Raw genomic sequence first — 23,089 nt, forward strand, 5'->3', positions numbered from 1 at the left:
ACACCTTTTGTGCTCCATGAATTGCTCATTAACACAACGGCCAGTTTGACCTGTGTATGAAAACCCAGAGGCCAGGGGAATATTAGAAACATTATAAGCCTACATTGTAATTTATAAGTAACATCGTGTCCCTGCGAAACCATGCTGCGCGTTTGATTTTTTCTGGCGTTGAGAATAGAGAAGTTTTTGCGAATTAAGTGAGTTCCTTCAGAAAAACAGGGGGGGGGGGGGGGGGGGGGGGGGGGTGTACAGGGAAATCACTTGTACCACGCGCCTGCCGCAGGTCCTTCACCTGTTGATTAATAAAGCTTGGACTTGGGTTTGGGCTAGTTGGTTGTACATTGATAGACGTGAAAAGGAGCGAACGCTATGAAATAATGATAAATGTCTTCATGAAGATGTGTGGAAAAACACCACAAAAGTCGAAAGTCCACACATCTTCATGAAGACATTTATCATTATTTCATAGCGTTCGCTCCTTTTCAAACTCACGCATTGGGAAACTCATGCATTGGAAAAAGAAAAGAATAAACAGTTGTTAGACTGCGCCCATTTGTGTTCGTTGTGTTTCTCCTCATCTCAATGTAAACTCATCCTTTTCATTTTCAATTTTTTAGTCACGCGTTTGTTCTGTAGAACTTCGCAGCGCAGCACGTCTATCACCTGTTGATCCACGTGCTTCTTCCCCGCTCCTTCCCGCGGAGAGACGCAGCCTCCTTCTCTTTTTCCGATTACGCCCTCTGGCAGTACGCATGAATGGGACGGCCGGAGAAGCGTTCGCGGGCTTCTGATCTCGGAAGCCATTCCCTCACTATTGTTTGTTTGTTTGTTTATTTTTGGGTTGACAGGAAAGTTGCCTCGCCTCACTAGAGCCAGACTAGAGCCACGGCTCGAGTGGCCGTGCTAGAGCGCACGGAGTTCATAGCTAGAGCGCTTCCCGTTTCCACCGGGAGAGGGCAAGCAACGCGCTGGAGACGCAAGCATTTTGACTCCCCCCTCCCCTCCCCCCTTGAAAAAAATTACTGGCTACACCACTGGTCCGGGCCGCCTTCATGATTGTAACTATGGAGCCCTAGCACGGCCTGCTGGTACCGCGGCTACCCGTACAAGCCACTACTGATGCCATCGGCGAAGTAATGTACGAATCCAAAATTCCCGCCTCTCTCTTATCTTGCTCTGCTTAGTGCCGCCATCTATGTGCAAAACCACTAAACGTGTCTTTTTTTTTTAATATTCGGCTTATAATTATTGCTAGGTAATATTAAAGTCTAGATTATTCGTTATTATAAAATATAAAAAAGTTAATTTGTCGCGTATCGGTATATCTTTTATATATCTGTGCCACCTATTGATCAACTTTCCAACTTCTGGAAAAAAACACAGGGCACCGCCATCTTGTAAAAACGAGCGGAAAAGTCGGGGGAGAGTCGAGAGCCGTCGAGCCCCTTGGAGGTTATCAGTGGCAGGCCAATCAGCGAAGCCGTTCGCGAACACACCTCCCGCATCAGCTCGGCTTATGTTACGAAAACGAAATATCCCGTTGACGTCGGCTACACGTGACGTCTTACATCAGTTGTTTTCATTTTTTTTCGTCACCGCCGAGTAGTCGAAGGCAGTCGTCTCTTCACGTCTTCGACGAGTGTGTGTCCACCGGCTTGCGTTCGTTGGGTCCGCCGAATGCTAGTCGGTTACTTCTCTCCTTGTTTTCTGTGACGACTAACCTGTCACCGAAGAAACCATGAGGATCACATTTCGTCTCCTCCAAGACATCGGCAAGATGCTGGACCGCTATTCGAGCTTCAGTCCCTCGCCGCTGTCCATAAAGCAATTCATCGATTTTGGTAAGTATGCCTGCCGTGTTCTAGGCACTTCTAGGTCTCTATGCTTCGCTGAGCTCAACGAAAGCGGAGCGCTCGATGATCACCCGTGTTAGGTCGCGTTACGTGAAAAAAACGGTTTGGGTGAGCTCGCTTTCCAACCGCGTTGAAGCGGGTGAACCTTCGTTGTCCGAGACCTGGCGCGATGCCGTTGTGTTGTTTTTAGTTGCCTGACGGGTGGCTTGCGGTAATTGCGGCCCGTTATGTTATTTTGAGGGGGCGATTTTCTCAATGTGGAGCAAGCAGAGTGAGCGTATGGAATGGAGGCTGACGCAACATGTAATGGGCCCTTGAGAAAAGAGGTTAGACCAGCGTGCGAACTGTCTTGCCGTCCCAGAACTCAAAAACAAATCGTACTTCTACCCTTTCCACCGGCGTAAGACAGGAGGAAGTGGGGAAAGGGGGCTTTTTACCGGCGGAAGACAGGAAAGGGGAGGAGGAGGAGGAATGGGTGTGCAATATTTCAGAACAACGATTACAATAGAGAAATTGGAGAGGGCGACTAGCGCAGAGGAGAAGTAATAGGAGTCATATAATCAGACTTTCTCGAACTTCCGATTTAATTTTTAATTTTTCTCGTTGTGCATACCTCCAAGTCTGAATGTGTACTGTGGCTGTGTTCGTTTGACTTCGTTTTGTTGTGTTCATCTGTTTGTGATATCGTTTCTCTTGATTGGTTGCTGGATACAGAGTAAACCTTCTCCCCTCACCACATAACAAACTAATATTATGTTATTTACACTGCTGCGAACGCCAGGACGCGTAACTGCGCACGCGCGCGCTGCTCCAGCTTTTCACATATCTTACCTTCTTGTGAGCTGTCCAGTTTTGTATGAGAGGCATACCATATTGATTTACAATTTATTTGTTTGCTACAGATAGCGGTCACCTACATGCTTGTAATATGTCCACCTTTTCGACAGAACCCCCCCCCCCCCCCTCTCCCTTCCCTCCCTCGTAGCCAAATGGTCTTGCAGCACCTGCGTGGCAGCCTCTCCATGTCCTCCTGGATCCACTTCTTTTTGGGAGTGCCTCACAGCTATGCCTGGGCAGCTGCCTCCAGCTTATTAATGACAACCAAATGACATCCTTGCAGGGTTTTGTTTTCGTTGCATTCAGCAGGTGATGGCCACTAAGGGCCCGGTCAGGCCATACCCATGCATGACCAAGCGTCTGACTGGTCTTGCGACGTTCCAAAAAGACCTCCGAACCTGATCAGACGCCAGCCAATTGCGGCCTCACATGAATGCACGTGGCACGGTGATCGATCGGCGCCTGATTGGGTTCAGCCAACTTTCTGACAAGTCGTTCGACCAGTCAGACGTTTGGTTTCACATGGGTATGGCCTGGCCGGGCCTTCAGTTGTCATTATTGGTTGGGTGGCACAAATAAACCCTTGTGAGGACGCCATTTCGCGGTCACTGATAAGCTGGGAGCACCAGGCCATGGAGTGTCTGCCAGAAAAGTGGTACAAGGTAGGTGTGGGTGTCGATTAAAAATTTTAACCCAATTAATCACCGCCCTCCAGTCAATTCATTAATTGGTTTTCTTTGTTCCCATGCATAATAGTTTTAAAAAAGTCAAAATTACATTTTTCGCCTTTGCTGAATTAGTGATACATGTCATGATGTGCAATTTCGGATATCAAATCAACCTCAATGTGTAGTTGAGAACAGTCAAAAGACACCCACACTAACAAACTATTACCTCAACTGCAGAGGCAAAGGGGTTTGTTGATATTCTCCGACAATAGCAAACGCTTTTGATTGTTCACAGTAGTCTCTGCTGCGCTAAACGGATTCTCGCACGGTATTGAAAGTATAATTTTTTACTTCTTTTGTTTGGCAAAATTTTGCTGATTAACCAGCTAAAAAATTAATTGCAGTTAAAGAATTAAAATCGATCAAGTGCCCAGCCCTAGCAAGAGCATTAGGGTACAGACCTTAGGTTAAGGACACAAGTACAGACCTCTAAGTGACCTACATTCGCAGAAAATAAATAAATTGTAAATCAATATAGTATGCCCCTTGTACATACTGGAAGCTCTCATACACTGGTACTTTAAATGACAGCTTGTCATCTTACATGAAGCGACTTTAAAAATCTGGCTCGTGCAAGCACAGAGCCTTTGGTTTCTCACAATTACAATTTCTCGTCTTAGACGACTAGTGGCTCAGCATCCTATGATAGAGCTTTAAGTTTGTGCTGCTTGATTAAGTTTGGGGTGGCATAAAAACTGGTACTTTTGATTGTCCTAATAATTCTGGATAATCACTAAAAAGTCTAATTGGCCTGCCTCATCTCACACATAATTACAATTTGGGTGGCCAGAAATGCTTATATGTTAAATGATGTAGGGACCTTTACTGAACTGACTCTCTGTCTACTGCTCTTGTTCACCATACATTTATCACCTTCAGATGCGGAAGTTAGAAAGAGCTCATGTTGAGGACGCTGTCTGATCTGTTTCATATTTCTCATGTGTTATGAGAGAGCTAGCCCAGGCTGCCAACTGTAATGAAATTGCAGACTACAGTCAAATAACTTGTGACGCCTCGTTCCATGCCAGAAACTGTGTTAATCTATGGCGGCAGTCCTTTCTTGGGTCCACCAAAAGTCTTCTGTTTCTTGTTTGATTTCTGTTGGCCACGGTTTGACAGCATTTGCTGATACTGTTTCATATTTTTTTTCTTATGTTTGTAGACTAAGAAAATAGAGAGCCAACTAGAAATTTAGTCTTTCTCCCCTATAAAACGGTTCCTCGCTGAATTAGCCTTATATATATCTATATATATATATATATATATCAGGTGATTTGTTGGTGCAGACTGCACGTTTTGCTTATTATGCACCTCTATATGCTGAATCAGTTAAGGAAATTTAAGACTTGAAGAATTTCTTGTTGGAATGAAGGCTGAATAGGCATGTGCAGTTTTAACAACAACATTCCTTCAGTCTATCTTGGTGTTGTAAGTTGGAAGGGGTGCACGTGTTATTATAAGTTGAATGTAGTGGCATAAGAAGTGCAATTGGCAATGTGCAGCATTTTTAGCAACAGCACCTCACCCCTTTACTTTGTCTTCATAAGCTAAATGGGCTGAAGAAGTTATTGTAAATTAAAGAGGCTTTACTTGTATATGTAATTGTTCCTTCATGTACCCTCCTCTTTTTGAGGTCCATATTGGTTTCATCAGCCCAACTTCTGGCCCTGTTATGAGGAATTGACAGTGCTACTAATTACCATTGGGCGCTTCAGAAAATTACTTTTCTTGAAACAGAATTTACTCTTCTGTCTGGGTTCCTGAAGACATTACTGCTACATCATAAGAAAAAAAAGAGAGGCCTTACTAATGACAAATGTATGATAATAATTGTCCAAGGCTTCAGAGCGCAAAAGGTTCCTGGGTCTAACTTTTTTCAGTCATGACTTCTCTCTATCCCTTATTTGTAAAATATACCATTCATGTATTCCTTTTTGAAGTCCTGGTAATTTTCCGGTAGCTTTACGTCTTTTCTATAAAATAGGTTCCACTTTCATTTCCTTTTTTATTAATTCGTATTTAAAGGGGTACTGCAACGAAATTTTATATCGCCTATTTCATTGCCTTTATGCCAACCACGGTCTGGCCGAACCAAAGGGAAACACATGTTTTGCTCAAAAATGCAGCAAAGCTTTATTTGAAACGAATAAACCGAATGTCGTTACGTCAGACTCCTCATAAAAGCAGCGTCGCTCCGCGGAAGTACGATGGCAAGCTGCGTTCGCACAATCCCTGTCGACTTGGTCGAACCGGATTTCCCTCCTCTGGGGCGGGCATCCCGAACGGCCAGGTTGTAGCGCGTTGACGCCACCGAGTGGCGAAGCTCCACAACCACGCCAGCGTCCCTTTTTTTCGTTTCGGTTCAAACGAAAAATATAGCCATTTGTTCAAAATAGAAACATGCGTTTGAAATGAGCAGATTTCGTTGATAATAATTAACTAATCTGTGAACGTGAGAGGTATATTTTCATTTCAGGGTATCCCTTTAAAAGATATACGTACTCTACCCACAATTCAGTGTCCCAGTCTGTGGAACAAGAACTAATGCTATATGCCGAGTGAATTCAAGAAATGTTTAGCCGTCTCAGTGTGTTGTTTGACGTCTAGATTTCTGCGCGTGTGTTGGTTTGGGTCACAGCAGGATAGGTACTTGGCACTGATCTGAACATGCATTGACACAGTCGGGTTAGTTTCAAAATTGAGTTCGTTTCAATTTCGTATTTTCTCAGCCGCACCCGGATGCCAGCTATCTTTTTTATATGACAGCTACCATGCAGTGTGTAATGTCTCTCAATTATAACTTTAGAATATAAAAAATACATTACTGGGAAATTCTTGGCCTGTATAGTCCATAACAGATTATTAGCAATACTCTTTACTCTCATTGATTCAAAAGGAAAAGTTGCGGTAGCGGGCGGAAGTGTCCGCTAGCACTGAATGTGGATAGAAAATAATTACTAAACTGTAACTATTCAGCAAATCGTTACTGAATAGCTTTCACCGTTACTTGCGTACCTTTCGCAAAACAGTGTATAGACGTATCAAGGTCAGCATTCCGCATTGCCCTCCTGATGTATGAGCCAGCCTTGTATTGCATTATTCATCAGGTTTAATTGGCTGTGACATTTCATTGTGTTGACCTACTCCTCATGTGTGGTCGGTGTACCAGAAGACTGGTTACTCAGTCTTCCTCCTGTACGTTGTTGGGTAGCAACGACCTGAGCCGGCTGCTAAGCACTACTAAGAATAGTCGAACTAAGCACAGGGCAAGAGTCCATCTATACCATCAGTATCCATCATGCTTAGTAGGCATTTTGCCAAGTGGGACTTAGGTGCACAGACCCTTTCCAAGAGTCCACCAGGCAACATTGATTATCGCCATTTCTCGGGCACGAAGCTTGCGATTGGATCCGAATCCTTGCCGAACGCTGACACAGCTAGCGCTTGTTTTCGATGCGAGCTGAGCCGAATTCACGCCGATCGCTCACGCAGCGCTCGTCTCCAATCAGAGTAGATGCCCAACCAGTGGCGGACAGGCAGTGTGCGCATCTTTTGAAAAGGGACTTTTAAAGGTCTGTTGTCCCATGGTGCTTGTTCGCGCATGCGTATATAAGTTTCGGTGGCCTTTTCGTGTCATTGGTGGCATACACTGTCTTGATATCACTTTTTTTCGGCATCAATGGTATTGTTCTCAACTATGTCCAAACTCATAACGACCAAATGTTCTACGAAAGCTTTTTTTTTTTTAGACAATTTGGTTTTTGGTATTTGTACATCTGGCTGCCACAATGTGCTGCTTTGCCGCTGAAAAGTGTCCTACAGTTCAGTTTCAGCAATTGAGGACTTCAGCGTGCAGTCGACTATACCATTTGATTCTAATTTTTAATGAATTCTCACTCCAGTGTTTTGAAGTGCATCTGCCTGCTTCTTTTCATTACAAAATTAATTTAAAAAAAAAATGGACAGCACTTCGAACCAGGATGCAAGTACTGTTATGGTGAAATTTGCAAGGTTATTATCTCCCAAGTCAAAATGGGTTCCACGGGAGATATGTTTCTCTAACCCCTTGAGATATATATATATATTTTTTTTTTCTACTTGCTACTTTAACCTTTTTTTTTTTTTTTTTTTTCTAGGCCCATTTTTTTTTTTTTTTTTTTTTTGGAGGTTGTTTATTCTGGGGTCATCTTTTCCTACACCCCTCGGCTTCGGAGCTGCTCCATCCGTCCAGCCCGCTGCCATGCAAAATGATAGTGCGTTCGAATCCTGATTAGATGGGTTCTCGTTGCCATGTGCTCTGTATCTCCCTGTCCCTGCGTATAAGTCAACCCGGTAACCTTGGTCGCTATCCCCGTGCATTGTTATCGCCGCACTTTGCCTCGGTGTCGCGTTGACCGTTGCAACTTTGTTGCGGGGAAGGGCTGGCCGCAAAGTCACCTTGTCATGCTATGTGTGCGTTTTGTGTTTCATGTGTGTGTGTTTGCTTTGGGCTCTTGAACCGATGCCAGCCTTCGCAACCCAATCCCAGGAAACATAACACCGTACACTCTCCTTTAAAAAAAAAAAAAAAAAAAAAAAAACGGTTTTTAGATTTTTTTTTTTTTTTTTTTTAGTGGCGTGACGTCGGTTTTAATTTACGGTACTGATTTCATCGTGTAATCGTTTCATCTGATGTCTTATAGAATGCTCCGCATTTTGTCCGCGCTCCTGAAAAAAAAAAAAAAAAAAAATTGAGGTCTTGGGATGTTTAGTGGCTTGCGGTTTCTTTCCATGACCTTACGCTTACTCCCAATCAGTGTTGCCAACTAGAGAAGCGCAATAGGAATACTGAGAAACCGCTACGTTTTAGGCGCAGGGCAAGAATGGCATTTCTAGTAGAATTTACTGTTATGTTAGTCTAGAAAAATAATGATTAAAAGAACTCTTAGAAGGAACCAATATAACTTTCATAAAATCGCTTTTTGCGCGCTGCCATTTTTGTCTGCTGGATTGCAGAACGCATTTTAAGCATTCGCTGTAGCTCTGTTGTGCGATGTATCAAACACTGCGCATGCGTCCACATCGTTGTGATGTGGACGTCATTTTAGCTACAGCAACCGGATTTACTTTTCGCCGCAGCGACCGGCCACTCTGACAGTCTTTTTTTTTTTCTTTTTTTTTTTGCACGCAGGTGTTATTGTAATTAGACTCGGTTAGTCTTTTTATCGAGCATAGCATTACACGATAGCCTGCATATCAAAATCCGCCCATCTGCGCTTGAAATTTCCGAAATGACGCGATTTTAAAGCAAGTTTGAGCGCCAGCCGGGTGTTAGGTACAGATGACGCGCGGGCTGTACCTCTCTCCGCTCTTCCTAGTGGAACGGTCGTATGGTACTTATACCTATACCCACAAAACGGCACGTTCTCCCTCTAGACAACAGCGCCTAAAAGGAACCTCTTTTTATTATTGCCTATGCCGGGCAGCTTTGATCGAGAGCACCTGCTTTCTGGCTTCCCCCTATTTTCAAAGATTTCGAGCTGGCGGGTGATGTTTTGAACGCAGAACAAGTATCTTGGCACATATGCACGAGTAAAGAGAATAAAGCGATACTCTTTTTTTTTTTTTTTTTTCAAATCTGAATGTATTCACTTAGCCTTCACTTAATTTTAATCGTCTACATGCACTGTTGCGTTCGGGAGGGTGACGACCTCAGGCGCGGAACCAAGAGTTGGGGCTGTGGCTCGCTGCTAGCATGCCCCGAGGAAACAGGCCTGGAGTGGGAGTGCTGAAGTATAACTTTTATATACAGTGAATATACAAGTAGTATGGTCGACTGGTTAATCGGCAATCGGCAGTCGGCGACTTCGGGCTCTCTGAGCCCAAGTTATATGGGACGAGAAGGCCCTCTGAGAGAGAGAGGAGCCTTCCCCGGTGTTCGAGTGTTCACGAGGTGTCCGAAATCCGGGTGCGGCTGATGCAATTTCCCGGTGTTCTTTCAGCGAGGGGCAGATGATGTAATCCCTCGACGTTCTTGCCGCGCTCCTGTGGCTGATGTAAGGAGTCGACGTTCTTGCTGAAACCCAACACCGACAGGCGCACACACACACAGGCACGCACACGTACGCCGGTGTTTCTCCTTGCGAGGGCCCGCGATTCCAGGTGGTCTTGTGACCTCAGGAAGACGTTCTTTTTTTGTTTAAAGCCCCCAGCGAAGGCCGTCGCAACAGCACAGAGTTACTGATCCATTGTTACTGTGTAGGTCGGTTCGTCTTCCTTGGTTTTCCACATGTCCTTCGTTTGCTTAGTACGTACATCCCCCATGCAGACGCCGACGCCGTGTTCGCGCTAATAGTGCTCGACAGTGCACGTAAATGCATGCCACAAAGCTGTTTTAGCACGGTGTTTAATGACACATATTTGACGGAAAAACACGAACTGGACACCAATATTTTCATTTACGTGATCGAGAAATGTTCCAAACTATTTACTACTTTATAGTTATTCGTACTATTTTCTCCTATAATCAAGCGCGGAGGAGAAAAAAATGCGCCCGCTTTTCCTCGTAGAAATGCCTTACCGGAAGTCAATTTTCGACTGGTTGCTGTTTGCTTCAATTTTCGACAGCAGACTAGCGCCGGCTGAACCTCTAGCGTTCATTTAATCACTCTATGGACGAACACCGTGATGGTGCGCTTTTGACGTTGTCTGATTGGTCCCACCAGCTGGTAGTATCGGCTGCGTCTGGGCTGAAGGTTACACGAAAGTATAAATAATTCCTTACTTGCAAAAAAAAAAAAAAAAAAAAAAAAAACTAGCAGTAAGTCACCGTTCTGGATCGGCGTTGCTTCGGACTTTTTGAAGGACAGGCTCGGCTCTCTATCTTGTTTGCCCCGGCATTTGGACATCGTCTGGGCTTGATATTCCATGGAAGGGAAACCTGCGTTTGCGGAGCGAGCGGCGTGACCTTATCGGAGATGTACTTACACACCCTTCAGCACTCGCAAACTGTTTTTTTTTTTTTTTTTTTTACGTCTATTGTTTGAATAGTGACTTTACAAATTCTTCTACAACTGTCGTCGTTTATTTATTTTTTTTTTTTTTTCGTCGACAACTAGTGTGGGGAAGGAAATATGCTAAAAAAACGTCCGTATCCTTCGAAAATAAAACATTTTATATACTCCGTCGAGACTCCAGCCAATGCCGCAAGCACGAGAGCTCGAGGTCGCTGCTTCGAAGCGTTTTTCCGCAGAACGAGAATTCGCGTTAGAAATGCACGTCTCCAGAGCCAGTAGCGCGGGCTAGCTCGCGCTTGTAGACTGTACGTTAGGCTGCAGAAAAGTTTTCGAGGAAAATAAAGCCTGGGGAGGAGGAAGCAGACGGAACGCTGGAGAAAGGAGGGAGTTTCTTCCTCTCCAGCATTCCGTTTGCTTCCTCCTCCCCAGCCCTCCTTTCCCTCGAAAACTTTTCATAACCTGTAAGGCAAATAAAGCGGTATAGAAACACCGCCTCCAGCAGGCGATCGTTGCCTTCCGCAGTGCTTTGGCTGGGCATGCGGCGAAGTATTTTCGAGGGCAGATAGCTCGCGCTGGAGGCAGCGTGGTTGTTGTTCGATACGATTATTGCCTTCTTCCGCGGCGACCCGTTTCATTTGCACGGCTAGAACATGGACGCGGCCGTATTAGCGCATGGACTTGGCGACAATCAATGGGTGGAAGGGGAAGACAGAAAGATTGGTCCCGTAGTCTTTGTCCAGCCAAGGGGCCGCGTACGCGCCAATCGCGTTGCCGTCCCGCTATGCACTAAGGGGAATGTCCGTCGAAGCTGGGTAGAAAAAAATATTGTTCGTCGTAATTGAGTGAATCGTGAGGTACGTCGATATGACACCGTATCGCGCTGCTCGTTGCCAGTTTCCTTGCAAATGAAGGGTGCGCTAGCAGGGAGAACGATGGGAGTTATACGAATGAAAGTATGTTCCTCTTTATTTATCTCATTTTAGCGCGCTAACTACGCATCACCTCAACATAGTCACGTTAAAGAAGCCTCTGGGCGGCGCCGGCGGGTCTAACAAGATGATTTGCGATTGACTGGAAACGGTCACTATATTCCTTTTTATTATTGTTACTCAAGAAACACAATAGTACCACTCTACTTCGTTGCATCTTACGATGAATTGCGGCGGACGCCTTGCACCGTGCACCTATCGCGTGACTGCACACCCCGCGCGTTGCTGCGACCGTCCCGAAGGTCACACGGCGCTGACTCGGCACGGGACCGGCTTTTGTGGTTCGTGGCATCCTCTGCACTTCGACGTAGGGTCGAACAAATTATAAAATATAAAACGAATAGGAAAATTTGCAGCCCCCGCCATCTGTGCTGGCCGGCTCCCGCAATTTGTGCGACAATTGCTCCCCTGACGGGAGAACGGGTTGTGCCTCATCAGGAACCGGAAGCTCGAGTGGGCGATAAACCTCGTTGGAGCGGGCAGACGCTGCAGCGAGCGCCGGCGAGTCTGCGGGGCTCTCGATTGGGGTCTCCCCGGGATTCTCCTTCCTGCACGTCTGGGAGCTGTCGGCCCTCGCTAGACACGCCGCAGCGCTTTGTCTCTTATCATATCGCTCCTCCAGTAGCATTCTTGGGAAGAGCACTATATCACGTATCACTGTCGCTCAGGTTGCAAAAGGCCGCCGCGTGCACGTGTGATCTCCAGCAATATGGCTACGCTCGATTGGGTTATATATATATATATATATATATATATATATATATATATATATATATATATATATATATATATATATATATATATATAGCTTAGGTGAAGTAACTTTAAAGCGATGGGCCAGGAGGAGTGATAAGTAAAAGAAGTGTTCTACTGCAGTACTACAGCAAAGTTTGTTACGACAAGATGCTCAAAATGAGCATCTTTAAACGCATTTTAAGATTATATAAGAAAAATATGCTTAGTCATTATTGTAGTTTTCTTACTAATGCAGAAACGGAGTTCATTTCTCTTTCAAGATTCCACGTCAATATTTAAAAAAAAAAACTTTTTATTTTCTTTAAACTCTCCTTAACCGTTTAGAGTGACTTGAACTAACTTGCGATGGCAAAACATTGAGTAACGGAGGACCTTGGTGTCCCTAGCTTAGTTTTAGACTTGTCTTTCCTTGCGCTGCTTCCTAAGACCCCCCTCCCCTTTTTTCTTTTCTTTTTTTCAAAACGCGTCCAAATTGAGTGTATTTTACGGAACCCCGTAAAAGGCGGCGTATGCCTTATATCTATCTCTATGATGTGACTAGATTTAATAGTTTTTAATTAAACCCACCATGGTATTTAAAGGGTACATTTAAATTTACTAATTATAGAATTAATTACTAAAACATTTATTTTTTCCTAAATTTGCCGTCTGGCAGGAACCAATATCACATCAGACCTTTTTTAGTGCGATGCCTACTTTTCACAGTAACGATTTCGCCCGCGTTTCGTGAAGCCATACTGCATGTATAGCTGAGTGCTCCTGCCAAGGAAAGGACTCATCTAGTATATATTTTACAGAAATATACTATATTTGACCCGGACCGTCCCTGTAACGAATGACATGGAAACACCCAACAACAAAACCCTCGTGCTTATCGACTTCTGTGTGCATTCCTTTGGGTACGCATGGAGACTTAGAAAGGGTAAGCTGGTTTGTTTGCCGCCACTCAATGTCGAACACCAAGATACCGACTCTCCAGATACTACTTCCCTCGCCTTGTTTTTGCGGGGATAGACCTTTCTCTTGTGACGGCTTTGGGCTTCATGGCAATGTGATGTGCATGCAGTTCTCAACTGCCGGCAGCGGTGGCGTCCACCGACAGTCGTTCGGGAGCTAATGGCCCGTGAAAGAGGAGGGGGAAGGGAGGGGGGGGGGGGGGGGGGGGGGAGGAGGGGAGGCGGAGGGGGCGGAGGAGGGATTTTAGGAGGCGAGGCAAGAAAACACGAATATAAAACTAAATAAGCTTGGGTGGGACAGCATTGCTTTCTACACCCTACGATAGGGCAGACCGCTGTACAGCCTTTGCCGGTTGTAAAGGAATGTGTCCTTGAGCCGGCGTTGTGCGGCAAAGCCCCTATAACGACGACAATTAAGCTAACTTTAAGCGAATGTTTCTTTTTTTTTTTTTTACGTCTAACGTTACTTAATGTTTTGGCCTCACAAGTTAGTTCAAGTCAGTACAATAATGGCTAAGCATATTTGTCTCATATATTCGCGAAATTCATTTAAAGATGATCATTTTTATCTCTTTTGCGTCGTTTCATGTACAGAGTAGTTTCTTGGTAAAGAATTTGTGAATGTGTCTCTAAAACGTGTTTATTTGACGTGTTTCGTAATTTTGCTGCATCTTTTATGGTAATTTATAATACTCTGTGGACATGTAGACCTTTCATAAAATAAGCAGAAAGAAATTATTACCATACGTACATGTTTCCGTGTGAAATTGACGGCTGGGCAAATGAGCGCAGCGGAACCTTGGCAGTGTCCACGCCTCGAGCTTCGAAATTTTATATCTCGGGAAGAAAATTAGCTGCGGCGTTCGCATATAGCTGAATGCTCCTCCGAAGAACATATGGCTGCTTTATCATATCTTGTTTCATATAACTATAAGGAAAAAAATTAGCCGGACCATATCATTGCAGTATCCGACGCGGTAGTTGCAAAACGAGAAAAACGCATTTGAGAGTTCGAAAGATGTGTGCTTCTCAAATATCGGCTGCAATTGCTCTAAATATGGCAAGAACATAAGTAGTGTGTGTTCAGGAAATCTTTAGAGTTGATAAAACCGTTTCTTCCTCTATAAGCTGTGACTTTTATCCCATCCCCTCCTCCGGTTAGAATTTCAGTTATCGCGAGATTTTGGTTGGCAGCTTTCGTGGCAGAGCAATAAACTTCTTGCTAGTGTATGTCTTGTGGTGCATTCGTGTATAGCAGGCTGATAATCGCGCAGAAGCGCCGGAGCTTGCGGCTTTCGAGTTGACAGCAGGACTCGTGCGAGCTCCCGCTGTCGTAACTTCGCTTTGCGCTTGTACATATTCAAAACCCTCGCTCTTTCCAACCGACTTTCGGGGAGAATCTGCGCTCGCGGCAAGCGGAGTATAGATCGCACCGCGCACAGGTATCGTCAGCGCGCCGCTATGTCGCACATCACTGAACTCGCAGAGCCAAAGCCACATGTTCTGTATTTGTTTTCGAAAGGACGCCGTGAATGGAGCAACGACCTCCGTTGCCGTGGTTAGGCTTAGCAGGCCGCGGTAAACGTTCCTCCGCTGGCGTTGTCTGCTTGCGTTCGCGCAGCGCCCTTGAAACTTGCGCTTGCTTCTGCAGTTTGAAACGCGAAAATCGCGCGTTTTAGTGTTGTCTATCGCAAGTCGAATCCGTAAAACTGGAAAAGTTTTGCTGCCCCGAGCGACAGCCCCCCGAAAATTACCGATATTCGTGTCAACTTGCGATTTTCCGAGCCACTGCGAGTGAGTCGGGCACGTTTTTTCTTTACATCTCGACCGAATATTGTTTTGATATTTTTTCTCATAAAAGTAGGACGTCCAAAAATATAAAAAGCGAGCCAAAAAAAAAAAAAGATTAACAATTTAAAGAGTGAAATTGTTTTTTTCGATCTGCCACCTTAGTATGGTAAAGGTCGCTGCCGAATCTTTAGCTCACGTATGAACGAGGAAGAGGTGTCTTGACTGAAGACGTCTCCTTCGCCATGAACGTTTTTGCTCTCCATATAGTCGCGCATACGAAGCGCCCCTCGAAAAAGTTGGCGTCGAAAGCCGCAGCGGAGTCTCGTTTCGTGTGTCCGCTGTATACGAACAATTTAGCCTGTGCAGTATGTGCGACCGCGAGCCTGGGCTCTTTAACGTGCATTACACTGTAATGGTGCACGAACGCACACCGGTGCAATGCAGATTGAAACGGGCAGGCGCGGTGTTCAGGTCACCCTGGCGTTTTGCAGCGCGAGCCTTCGTTCCACGTGTGCTCCGGGATCCATGCGCACCCGCGGGACTGAAGACACGAACAAATAAATGCTTAACGGGGCCACTGCCTTAGCCCTTCCACCGAGCGATGGATTTGCGAATGGGGGTTATTTCATCTATGGTGATTTCACAAATGCCGTTTCGGCTAATGTACCGAATATTGCCCGATTTCTCTTAGCGAAAATAGGATCGGCAGGCTAAGCTGCCATGAGGGGTTATGTTTGATGTCCGCCAATACTATTTCAAAGTAAAATATGAGAAAACGCCGATGTCATGTTCGTACTAACAGTCTCGCGCAGGGTACATCCAAAGTCTTCCAGGCGGCTGTCATAGCACGTTTTGAACGTTTGAGCTCGTCTCTGCAAGTTCGTATGTTTGCACGGTCTTATTCTTCTCAGATCGGGAACACTCTAAGCGTATGAAGAAATGGAGGAATATTCCCCTTTTCTAGTACGGATTGCGTGTTCCGGGAGTCGAGACAATTCGAACGCGATGCATCCATTTCCGAACATTGAAACGCCGCGAAGGAATTTATTGTATGTATTGATATCGCTGGCCGGGGGCGCACGTGTGTTCTTGTTATTTTCTTACCTCCGTCGCGAACGTCATCACGTTTGGAGGCTTATCTCGGGCGGCGACTATTTCCGCGAGGCTCGAAAGCGTTGCTTTGTTGTATCTCGTGGGATCCGGGCGTTCCTTGGCTCTCTCCATGACCAGCTGCGGCGAGTCTGTTCCGGTCCCGTCCAGACTTGCCCGCACGACGCCCGCGATGAGGAAAAGCCGTCAACGACACACCTGCAGTGTTTCTGGGGAAAGGCAGGATGGAGCCGGTTTTGTCACCTTGGGGCGGTAACTCGACTGACGTGAAAAGAGGCGAAGCAGCCACCTGTTTGATTGGGCGCCGCCGATAGACAAGAGTGGAACGCGGCAGGAAGCGAAAAGGGCATTTTAATGTAACGGTTGTAGATGTGTCCCGCAGCGATGCGTGCCCCCGAGCAAGGAGTTAATTAACTCCGCATCGAATGTGACCTCTTCTCGTTTCATGGGCTCGCTCTATTATTGTAACTCGTTAGATATGGACAACCTTAACCTTTTTTTCTTTAGCTTAGAAAATGAGCCGGATTGCCTGACTATACGTTTTTTTCTTGTCTTTACTTTCGAGCTCACAATGACAAAGGGTATCGAGGACCGCTCGGCTTCCCATACGCTGTCGTCGTTGTATCATGCCGATATGGTACCGCATGCCAATCTTATCATTCTGTTTATGCTATGTCATCTATAGCACTGAGTCATGCCGCAGGTACCGCCCCCCTGTTTTCGGCTATATAAGCGATGCCAAATAAACCTTGGATGTTGTTGCGTTCACGAAGTCAGCAGTGTCGGACTGACTTTCTTGTCAGCTGAGAGCCAGCTGATACATGGTGTCAGGAGTGGCCCACGCGACCACACCAGAACCGTCAGCAGGAGGCAGTCATGGAACCACTCAAGCAGCCCGACCCTTTGCTCCTGTCGGGAAACGTTCAGAAGAACTGGACGCTCTTCAAACAGAAGTTCGAGCTGTACCTGCAAGCGACGGCGCCAGACAAACCAAGAACGGAAGCTACCAAGGCGGCCACACTTTTGACTATCGCCGGTGATGACGCCCTAGAGATCTTCAATAACTTCGTCTTCGCTGAGGGTGAAAGCAAGGAGGATTACAAGACCCTTGTCGCAAAGTTCGAGGACTACTGCGCGGACCAGCAGAACGAGGTGTACGAAAGATACGTATTTCGGACAAGAACGCAAGACGAGGCGGAACCGGTGGAGCAGTTTATCCGCGTCCTCAGGAAACAAGCAAGGTACTGCAACTTCGGACAACTTTCAGATTCAATGATTCGCGATCAAATCGTCTTCGGCACTAACAACAAAAAGTTACGGGAGAAAATGCTTAGGGAAAAGGATTTGACGCTCCAGAAAGCAGAACAAACCTGCAAAGCCGCAGAAGCCTCCGCTAAACAAAATGAAGCATGGTATGCCCACGAAGAAAAGGTGGACTCAACCACAAAAGGCTACCAGCGCCGCTCAGATGCTTCAAGAACCGAACAGTGCTTCAAGTGCAACAGGAGGCACGAAAAGAGGAAATGCCCCGCTTTTGGGAAGACTTGCTATGCCTGTCAGGGACGCAACCACTTCGCAGCTTCTTGCAACAAACAAGTCAGCGAGGTGAAGCACGACGACGAGGGCTTCGACATCTTGGACCTGGGTGTTTGTGGCATCGAGAAGGAACGGGACTGGATTGTCAAGGCCCAGCTAGCGGAGCAAGTGGTCTCGCTGAAGGTAGACACCGGCTCCCAAGCCAACCTGTTGCCCCTGTCGGTGTACAAGAGACTGCACCCTAAGCCGTTTTTAAGACCAAGCCACGCGGTCTTGCGCTCGTACAGCGGCAATATCATCAAACACTGCGGCGTCACAACACAGGAGGTTACGATCAACCAGCATCACTGCCGCGTCGACTTTTTCATTGTTAAACGAAGTCAGGCCATTCTCGGGCTACAGGCAAGTGAGCTCCTGGGACTGGTGTCCCGAACGGTGAACTCTGTAAGCACGGGCAGCGCCGTTCCGGTGACCCAAGAATTCGCCCACCTGTTCCAAGGCACCGGCTGCGTAAAGCGACGGTACCGAATGGTACTACATGACGATGCCGTGCCAGTGGTTCAGCCTGCACGACGGGTGCCCTTGGCACTGCGAGAGCCCCTGCGGGAAGAACTGCAGCGCATGGAGAAGGCCACCATCATCCGGAAAGTGGAACAACTCTACGGCGGAACCGTCAGCATCTTCTGGCAACACCGGAAACATTCAATCGCGACTCGTCAGCTGACAGCGATGCCAGTGACTTTGAAGACGCCGGAGCGGAAGTACAACTTCATCCAGGGGCTCAAGGAAGAGCCAACGAAACTCCTCGTGCGCAGACAACTCCTCAAACTGTTCAAGGAACACCAAACGCGGCTCCACCAGCGCCGAGAAGATCTACGCGAGCTACGGTTGCACCCAAGCGCTTGCAGTACGGGCAGCATTTCGAACAAATTATTTAGCATTGTTTCCCCTTGTCGTTTGTTAACCTAGGTTGTTTTATGTCTTTCTTACTAAACAAAGGGGGATGTATCATGCCGATATGGTACCGCATGCCAATCTTATCATTCTGTTTATGCTATGTCATCTATAGCACTGAGTCATGCCGCAGGTACCGCCCCCCTGTTTTCGGCTATATAAGCGATGCCAAATAAACCTTGGATGTTGTTGCGTTCACGAAGTCAGCAGTGTCGGACTGACTTTCTTGTCAGCTGAGAGCCAGCTGATACAGTCGTGAACTGCCTCCTATGGTAATTTAAATCTATTCCTTTGTCCGTTGACGAACTCTTTAGTTTTACAGCGTCGTTAAATCTGTGACCGACAGTAATCGACCAAAGCCTGTTTGCGGCCGATTTCACGAAATGCTTTCTTCTGTTTTGTAGGCTTGATTAGCCAACGTGACTATTACGCTCGCCGTTGCCTATGGTGCCCATAATTGCCTTGAAGCGCATTGCCTGCAGTGAGAACGATTTTCGAATGACGTGGACGTAAGCTCGAGAATTGCTGGCAACACTTTTCCTGCAGACGTTTTGCCACGGCGACGACACGGCGATTGAAAACTGGGGAGCAGCTCGGTCGTTATGTCGCCTTGGAGCTGCCTCCGCCCCAGTCTTTGGTCCTTGAATATGAAAGTGCTTTCCCAGACGAGCCTTGGACATGGCACGCACAGCGGGCTGTTAGCACGAACATGACATAGGCTCTTTTTCAGAGCCTGCTTCGAAAGAGTGTTAGCCGGCATTCACCTTCCGATACATCGCAACGGACGGATTGGCTATCATCGCTCGTAATGTCCATATCGCGGTGCATCGTAATGTTAAACGGAGTATAGTCATTTCGATTCTATTGAAAATCCGCGAGAAAAAATAACGATGATCGCTTGTTCGCATCAACCGTGTTGATCGTGCCATTCACACAGAACGAAGGAGTGTTGTGTCGAAATCACGATGACAACGCGCCTTATTAATTTTAAGCAAAAAAAAAGCATGCTGCGGAGAAATTTAAACTGTACGCATTTTCACTGCAACACACACACACACACACACAAACACACACACACACACGCACGCACACACACAAAAAAAAAGTTTAGCGCATTTTTTATACGCTGCGCGAATTAATTCTTACAGAATTTGGTTGTCCGAGGAAGAAGCGATGCTTTTGGCGTGTGAAGCCGTGTACGTCTTGATAAGGTAACATATATCTAATCTAGAATGCACCAACATATATTTTAATTATTTACACGAAGGGGGAAGTTCGTAAGAGCACAGTCGAAGACTGGGGGGGAAAGTAGACCCACGAAAATGCACCAATTAAGAGCGCAGCTCACGGGGCATTTGTTGCACTTGATTATTTTAAGTCAATAAAAGAACACGTATAGAAAGATAACAAATGCCGTGATGTCGCACTTTTGACGCTGTTTGGTTGGTCCCATTTGCTCGTAGCGTCGACTGCGCATTGAACGAGAGATTACTCGTCAACCGCCTTTTCATCGTCTGAATTTCCAGACGATATCAGCGATGTCAGGAGCGAAAAGTCGCGATAAAAATTTGCAATTGAGTGGCATGTCGGCAATGGTGATACGACAGGGTCTTTTACTCCCGATGAAATCACTCGATTATCGTGTCTTCCACGCACCGCCATGCCGTGGCTGCAGCCTGCGGTACACCGTGCCACTAGGCCGCTCGCGTCAACCGTCACCGCCTCGCATCAGCGCGGTCGCGTCAAGCTCGACCGCTTTGTCCCGGAGTGCTAGGGTCAGCGGCTGACAGGGAGGAGCGTCATGGGTTGGCGCGACTGGATCGGGAATTATGCTCAGTACTGGTCGACCTTCTTTGATATTGACTGTCGTTTGATCTCTAATCTTAAGAAAAGCTCTACCAAGAAAGAGAAAGCATGGCGGGTCTATAGTTGAATGAATGCGGTAGTCAAGACAATCCCCGGCGCAGCATGCAGTCAATCGAAAGGACGTCCCTTGACTCAACTCTTCCACAGCCGCTGAAGCCCAGTGCTACTTTTAAAACACAGTCGTAGGTTTCCATGATCTTTGTGGGTGGTTGTTTTTACCGTTTATGATACTGGTATCTTAATTTGGTCAGTTGGTTTTTACTTGGGGGACGTGTGACGGACGTTATAGCAGATGTGCTGTTTTTGGTGGGTTTTTTTTCCTACCATTTTACGGGAATTATTTTTGCGCGCAAAATAAAGTACCGAGTGTCAAAAGAAAGGGGGAGAGAGGCTTTATCTCAACTGAAATATTTTTCGATATGCTTAATGTTTCATCCATTTTTCTTAATATCCATTGGAAACGGAACCCACCTTGACCTAAACCTTATCTCTAAAAAAAAAAAGGCTGTTTTGTATGTCCTATTGCTTATTATTACAAAAAATAATAATACGCTTTAGTATTAAAGATGAACCCTTAATCATTACCAAGGATAAATTTATTTAACGATGCAATCACTCTTTTTTTTTTTTTTTTGTAGTGGCATTTGTTTTAAAAGCGCCAGTGTTTGCTGCAACCCAATATTTTGCCTGCTACAAAACCTGCTACAAAACGTCAAATGCCGCTTCCATCACCGTGTTTTACCCCTATTTCTTTTCTCGATATTTGCCAAACCCGATGCTTCGTGGGACGGACGACCGCGGGAGCGATCGTAATTCCCCGCAGACTCGAGTTACGAACGAGCAAAACAGGAGTTGAAAAAGTCGACGAAGCAGCATACCACCGTTGCGCAGGAAGCTGTAGGGTCTGGATGAATGGTAAAGTGAGCCCGATTTAAGTGCACATTGGCGCTGCGCTCCTCCGGGCAACTTTCCCTGGCCTGCGCGAAAGAAGTGGACACCTCCTCGACTTGGAGTTTTGCCTGTCTGCTCGCGGGCTAAAGTGACTCAAGATAACATTATTACGAGGATTTCCCGGTCCGCCATCTGATTCTCAATTGCCTGAAGTCTCATTGCTCCCAGGAAGTCAGGGGTATACAAACGTCATCGTTCAAGAGCCGTTTTTTCCTGTTCTCGTAAAGACTATAAGACGATCATCTGGTCACCTGAACACTTTTCAATGTGGGACATTGCATAAATATATTTGGGTTTATTGTACATAGGCCGTGTAAGGGCCCCCGTCTGTGCGCAGTTACAGCCTCTCGTATAAAAAGAGGTATATAAAAAATGCGTGCGCTACTAAACACGAAGAAACATTGAAAAACCGTCAGGAACTATTTACAGTAGCCGAATTTTATAACGCTCACATTCTAATAACTAAAACTTTTTTTTTCTTTTACTTGTAGTTTCGAGAATCAGAGGCACTATTAGTTCTGCACATAGGCGCCAGAACAAAATAAGAGGTCCGGATGTTCTCCAACTACTACAGCGGTACCGCATGCAGTCCCACGCATGATATATCGTCGCAGCATGAATGATATATCGTAGCAATTTCACGAAAGCTGCTTGCCGCAAACGTCGAGCATCGAAGGAACTAGATTAGCCGGCGTGCTTTCTACAAAAGGCTGATACCTCCAAAATACATTTATCTCTATAAAATCCGTGCTGGCGGTTTTTTTTCTTTTTTTTTTTATATATATATTGTGCCGTGCTTGCTGCTTTTTAATAATCTGCACATACAGCAATTTTTTTTTTTCTCAATTGACCGTCGAAAAAGAATTTAATGTTAAATTTAAGGTTGTTTTCTGAACTACCAGTTAGGAAGGATTTTGCATAAGCTGCACGGGAGGGGATTGGCTCTTGAAGTAAACAAAACTCGACAGGTTAATATGAATTACAAGGACTTTACTAGCCTTTTGATATAAATGTATTTGTAGCAGCTTGGCCCGCTAATATTCGTAGTATTTTTCCCCCTTTCGTGGCAATTGAAGTTTTTGAACAAGAACAATGAATTTTCCGTTGGCGTAATATAGTGTTACGTTAATAGGTCTCCTTTATCAACGTATTACTGAGAGGCACTAAACATGATTATAAAAAAAAGTCTGGCTTACAAGTTAAATTGAAGGAAATATAAATAGCATAATCTGACTAAGAAAGGGATCGCATAGCACAAAGCGTAAAAGGTTGTGTAAAGGGGTGTATTTAATTTTATCTCTTATTAAAGTTCTAGCTATTTGTGTGGGCTCTAATTGTAACCTAAACTGCCCTTTCTGGATAGTTTTTGCTACCCCTATAGAACGCGAAAAAAATCATATACCTTTATTGTATATTTGCTACGATAATTCGACATAAAAATGTAGGTGTTATTGTTCACAGAACAGTACTGCCAGACCCAGACCCATCCTAACATTACCTTAGCTGAAACTAGAGTAACTAAATACAATTTCACTCTTCTGTGCAAATAATTCAACACCATGAACGGTGGGTATTCATTCTTGTAACTAAATGCCAAAAGGATTCGATTCACAAAATAATGCCCCCCCCCCCCCCCCCCTCTCCCCGGGCACGCACGCACGCACGCACACACGCAGACACATACACAGACACATTTTGCTGAACCGGGCTTTCCCGCGACTCTTAATCCGGCCCCACGTGTGCGCGTACGCAATTTAATGTGGAACA

General features: G+C 45.7%; 1 protein-coding gene across 1 annotated transcript in view; it reads left to right on the forward strand.

Annotated features, from left to right (window-relative positions):
- The first annotated feature begins 1,409 nt into the window (after positions 1 to 1,409).
- LOC8042405 (pyruvate dehydrogenase (acetyl-transferring) kinase, mitochondrial) overlaps positions 1,410 to 23,089 on the forward strand; it is a 52,626-nt gene continuing 30,946 nt past the window's right edge. The window contains exon 1 of the mRNA XM_029972138.4: positions 1,410 to 1,841. Coding sequence (XP_029827998.1) covers positions 1,739 to 1,841 — 103 coding nt within the window. The 5' untranslated portion in view covers positions 1,410 to 1,738. The remainder of the gene's footprint in view (positions 1,842 to 23,089) is intronic.

This window comes from Ixodes scapularis, unplaced genomic scaffold (genome assembly GCF_016920785.2).
Source record: "Ixodes scapularis isolate PalLabHiFi unplaced genomic scaffold, ASM1692078v2 PGA_scaffold0__279_contigs__length_252992795, whole genome shotgun sequence".
In the NCBI taxonomy this organism is placed as follows: domain Eukaryota; kingdom Metazoa; phylum Arthropoda; class Arachnida; order Ixodida; family Ixodidae; genus Ixodes; species Ixodes scapularis.